General features: G+C 36.4%; 1 protein-coding gene across 1 annotated transcript; it reads left to right on the top strand.

Annotated features, from left to right (window-relative positions):
- The first annotated feature begins 2,947 nt into the window (after nt 1-2,947).
- LOC114031628 (olfactory receptor 5D13-like) lies at nt 2,948-3,891 on the top strand. The gene is given in 2 exon segments (XM_027846760.1): nt 2,948-3,464; nt 3,467-3,891. Coding segments are annotated over 2 exon segments (942 nt in total).
- Nucleotides 3,892-5,844: the final 1,953 nt, after the last annotated feature.

A 5,844-nucleotide genomic window follows, 5' to 3' on the forward strand; every position in this document is an offset into this window, starting at 1 on the left:
CATGGAGATACAAAAAGTAGAACGTGACTGGATGACTGAACAACAACATGGAACTTACACATCCTGCTGAAGTCATCAAAAATGCAGAGAGTGGAAAGAAGTAAGAAAAAAAATTACTGAACAAGGATTAACGATTTGCTGTCTGGCCATGAACTAGCTACCATCCCCCCAATCTCTCCTTGATACTTTATCCCTTTACTTTTGTGTGCATTTGTCATAAAGCAGGGGAAAGTAGCTCAGTATAGTGGGGAGACAGTTATATTTGGAGTCTGGAAGATCTATGTTGAAATTCTGTCTCTAAAGCGTTTAATGAGAAACTCTGAAGAAGTCAGTGGACAAAGGAACCCTGAAACAATTCTCTAAGCCTCCAGGTTATGGACTTCTGTGATAATCTCATGGAGAATGTCCCTATGTCCACATATTAACCTATTACAAAGTTATCACTCATTGCTGAGAATTTTGAAAGCACACAATATCAGGCAGGTTGCTGAAAAGATTATTGTTAGAAGTTTAAGAGAATATAGAGAAATTAGGAAGGATGTAAGCCAAGTTCAAAAGTATTTTTAATTGTCTCAGCATCATGGTAAGTAGAAGGGAATTATATTGAAATGTTCTTTCCAAGGAAGTTTATAAAATAAACACTTGATCACCTCTCTTTGATACAAGGTTATTACTTCCTGGTGTGATGTAAAGGGTTTGACATAAATGATTTTTAGCAGGGAAGGAGAAAATGCTCACATCAGAATCCAAGTCCCACATAATGAAATATTTTTGTTTGTTTGTTTCCTTTTAATGCTTTTGTGATGTTTTTTTTTTCTTGTCTCTTCACTGTTGATAATAGCTCTAAAGAAAGCCCTATGGATAGTTTGATTTAGGATTTTCCTTCAAGGACTTTTTCTATTTCTGTTGGTGCTGCTTTTCTAGTATTTTTAAAGAACTGAAATAATAACATTATTGAATATACATCTGGAAGGGACCTTAGAACACAGACTATAAAATAACAGGAAGGGAAAGGAACTTACACATATTTTTTTTTCTAATTTAATCTGTTATTTTTCAAATGAAGAAAATAAAGGCAAAAAAGTTTCAATGACTGTTCTAAGGTCACATAGTTAGTAGATGGAATACTTGGGAAGTGAACTTAAACTTTCTCACTCCAAAGACTATGTTCCGTATACCATAACACAAGTTTTAAAAAAATTGCAAGCTCTCTTCTGTGCCCCCCTTTCTTATTGTACCTCATTCTGTTCTACTCATTTCAATAAATCTTCTATTCCTAAAATTTCTGGTAGTACTAGGTGCTGTTGGTGCAATAGTTAATTATTAACTCATTAATGCTAGTGTCTTGCTGAATAAGTTTTAAATAGACTGGAGACACCTTGGTCAACTTAAGAAAAATGGTGATAAAAGGGTAACACAGAGCATCAAGAGGAAAGAAAGTACATGAGGGTGGGTACCAAAGGCAGACATTGTGTAGTTCACAATTCTGCTGTTATATAGTATTTTTCTCATGGTTTTGTCTGTTATTGTTGTTCATTACATTAAGGATATGCATAGGAATGATTTTTTTAAATGTGTTTACTCTTTGTCATGTGTCACTGTGCTAATACAAATAAATATCCACTGAAGATACAAATTTTAAAACAAACACACACTCACACAGTAAGGACTCTTTGGCTTAACAGAGTTATCATTCTCATAATGAAAGATGATATTTATAAGGTTGTGATGAGCAGGTAGGAGTATTTTGAATTTGGGAGGCATAAAGATGGTGAGTAGATCTATAGAGCAATTGATCGAGATGAACTTTCTAGAAATGGCAAAGTTTACTTCATTACTGTTCCCAAAGCTAGAGGTGTCAAAAGGGAGTGTGTGAATTAAAAGAAGGCAACATAGCATGAAGATGAAGGGGGAGCAGCAGACTGGTGGGTCTCGCTCAAGCTAACTTTGGAAGACTCTTGCCAATTTGAGCACAGGTTCATCCCTCATTGGGTTCCTTCTACTGCAGTCCCCAAAAGCTAAGTGCAAATTTCACTGATGCAAAGACAAATCTCTCTCAATGTGAGCTTTCCTTTTTTCCTCCCCTTAAGGGAATGACACTACAGGGTGGAGGTATTAGATTTCCCACTTCAGGAATTCAGGAAGAGGTTTAATGTGCAAAAATGTACACTGTAGCTCTTCTTTCTCTTAGCGTGCAGAATATGGTCCAGTGGTTAAAAAAGACATTTATGGATATATGAGGAAATATTTTCTCCTAATGCATTGCTTTTTTTTGTTCAGATCTTTGAATTTATCTTATGCAGAGATGTTGGTAAAAGAGTTTGCTCCTTCTGAACAAACTGCTACCCACACAGATCTTGAACTCTGCTAGAGTTTAGTCTTAGAGTATTATTTGAGGCACTAAGAGATAAAATGATTTACTCAGAGTCAAACAACTAGTATATATCAGAGACAACACCTGAACTCAGATCCTCCTGACATCACATGACTGATAATGAAATCTACTGATAAATGAAAAATGCGGCAGCAAGAAGTAGTGACTTCCTCCTTACTTGAAGTTTTAAGCAATGGTTAGATAATGACCTGCCAATGATCATGGAAAATGGTGGGCTAGATGACCTCTGTCTCTGAATCAAATTTAATTCTCTCTCTCTGTGTCTCTGTCTCTGTCTCTCTCTCTCTCGCTCTCTCTCTCTCTCTCTCTCTCTCTCGCTCTCTCTCTCCTCTTCTCTCTTATTCTCTTCCTGTTATGTTTAATTTTTCTCAAAATGATAATATCATTTACAATAATATTTTGTTTTTAAAATAACCAATGTTACTTCCAAAATGTAAGTTAATAATACATTTTCCTCAATTTGGGATTTCATTCCCTACACTACCTGAGTAACTCATTTTATTTCTTTTTACCCTTCTCAGAATCTATTTTGAATTCTTTTCCAGAGAGGCCATGAGAACCAGTGACAAGAGTCAGAGTGCTTCAGTCATATTCATCCTTTTAGGATTCTCCGACTATCCGGACCTCCAAGTCTCCCTCTTTCTAGTGTTCTTGACCATCTATGTGGTCACCGCAGTGGGGAATCTGGGCATGATCGTGATCATCAGGATCAGCCCCAAGCTCCACACCCCCATATACTTCTTCCTCAGCCACTTATCCTTTGTGGATTTCTGTTACTCCACTGCAGTCACACCTAAACTGTTAGAAAACCTAATTGTGGAAGACAGAACTATCTCCATCGAGGCTTGCATCACACAGTTCTTTTTTACTGCTACCTTTGTGGTGACAGAGACATTCCTACTGGCAGTGATGGCCTACGATCGTTTCATCACCATTTACAAACCCCTGCTTTACTCTGTTTCCATGTCACAGAAACTTTCTGCCCTTCTGGTGGCTGTAGCATATTCATGGGGCACAATTTCTTCTCTAATATTCACCTATTCTCTCATTGTATTATCATTTTGGGGACTAAGGTTATTAATAATTTTCTCTGTGAGTATTCTGTCATCCTCTCAGCCTCCTGCTCTGATAAACACTTTAGTGAAATAATACTTTTTATTGTTGCTAACTTTAATGCACTTTGCAGTCTCTTCATTATCCTTACATCCTATATTTGTATTTTTGTCACCATTTTGAGAATGAATTCAGCAAGCAGGAGACATAAGGCTTTCTCCACCTGTGCCTCCCATCTGACAGCTGTTACTATCTTCTATGGAACTATTCTCTTCCTCTACTGTGTTCCTAATTCCAAAAGCTCATGGCTCATAGTTAGAGTAACCTCAGTTTTTTATACTGTGGTAATCCCCATGCTAAATCCATTAATTTACGGTTTGAGAAACAAAGATATAACAGAAACCCTCAGGAAATTAATGAATATCAAAAATTTTACTCACTAAAATTATTTGTCATGATAATATGCTTCCTGATTGAGCTACTGTCATAGAATCTGTTGTCAAAATCCATCAAACAGGCAATTAATTATTCCTAAATAATAGCTCCCTACTTATTGGATAGACTAGCATTTGGCAAGTGTTACAGTCTTTAAGACAGATATTTTATATAATATAATGCTTCACATAGGTGAATTTCTATCATCTCCACCTCTACAAAGGAGTGAGATGTCTTTATAGGACCAAATTATTCTTTATAAGTCCACAATATTAACCTTTAGTTGTTTTTAGTTTTTATTCTTTCCACTAATATTGTTCTGCACTTGCACACTATTATTACTATTATTGCTATTTTTTCAATGTCATTGTTATTAGCTCTTTTTTTTTTTTACCTCTGTTTACTTTCCTTCCCTTTCCATCCATTCATGTGTTTCCCTGCTTCCCTGTATTTGGCATGCTCATTTCTTTTTTCTTTTTTTCTTCTTGCTTTTTTGCTAGTCAGTGGGGTTAAGTGACTTGCCTAGGGTCACACAGCTAGTAAGTATCAAGTGTCTGAGGCCGGATTTGAACCCAGGTCCTCCTGACTCCAGGGCTGGTGCTGTCTCTACTGTGCCACCAACTGACTCCCCTTATTTCTTACAACACAACAACATTCATGTACCCCAATTTTTACTCCATTCCCCAAATGATGACATTAACTTTCCGTCCATGTCTTTACTATTGAAAAAAAGTGTTGCTATACATATTTTGTTGTATACAGAGGCTTCCTTTTTGGCAATAATCTCCTTGGTTACATGCTTAGCAGTGGAATCAAAAATAACACACTTTTCAGAAAGAACCCGTGAATTTACTTAATAAAGGCATGTTGTGATTGTTGTGTATATCCCTGTAGTATTTTCTCCAGTTAAGCTGGGAGACGTTAAAAAACTTATACATGGTTACGCAGGAAATGAGAGAAGTAGGATTTGGACTCAAATGTTTTGACTCTTAAGGAGCACTCTTTCTACTACATACCATAGCTTCCAAATTTATTCTGTTTTATTTCTTAAGCTCTCAGCAATTTGACATCCTTCTAAGACAATCACTTGAATGAATAAAAAAAATGGATTAAGTGCCTACTCTCTGCCAGAGGCTGTGATATGGAATAGTACTATGCTTTTTCTTCTTTTAAATAGTCTCTGTCCTCCAAGATTTTATACACTAAAAAGGAGTGATATCACATATAAGGTGAATTTGTTGTGAGGAATCACAGGTTTTGTTAGTGAAGCCCTTAGGCAATAAATTAAAACATACTTGCTTATTGCAATGCTACTGCTGATTTGAATACCATTCCTTTAAGAAATGGCAGAAAGGGCAGCTAGCTGGTACAGTGGGTAGAGCACTGGCCCTGAAATCAGGAGGACGTGAGTTCAAATCCAACCTTAGACTAAACACTTGACACTTACTAGCTGTGTGACCCTGGGCAAATCACTTAACCCCAATTGCCCAAAAAAAAAGTGGCAGAAAAGTATGGACATTAGAGCTCAGGTTATATTTGTAAGAAGTGCTCTAAAAGGTTTAGATGGACTCACATGGACAAGGCAAGTAACTTGTGTCATAGCTAAGTACCCAGGAGAATCTATTATGCAATTTAGGAATTTATTTGATTGATATTACTTAACATTACAAAAAAGATGAGAAAATTAATAATAGAATAATTATTATACAACAAAAGAACAATTGAAATGGACTCCTGATAAACCAAAAGTAAGAGGAATGGATGAAGGCGATAAATTTGGTGGATGTATCTCTAAGTTCTCTTAGAGAGACAGGTAACTTCAAACAAGCATAATCTATATTCCCGGTAGTAAAAGAAGGGTCTGAAGCAGACAACCACGAGGCTACAGTAGTCTCATGGCTTGCCAGACACCTCTACAATTCCTAATTCCATCTTTTTTTTTCTTCTCTCTGGTGCCAAAG

The sequence above is a fragment of the Vombatus ursinus genome, unplaced genomic scaffold (genome assembly GCF_900497805.2).
Source record: "Vombatus ursinus unplaced genomic scaffold, bare-nosed wombat genome assembly UNPS02015184.1, whole genome shotgun sequence".
Taxonomy (NCBI): Eukaryota; Metazoa; Chordata; class Mammalia; order Diprotodontia; family Vombatidae; genus Vombatus; species Vombatus ursinus.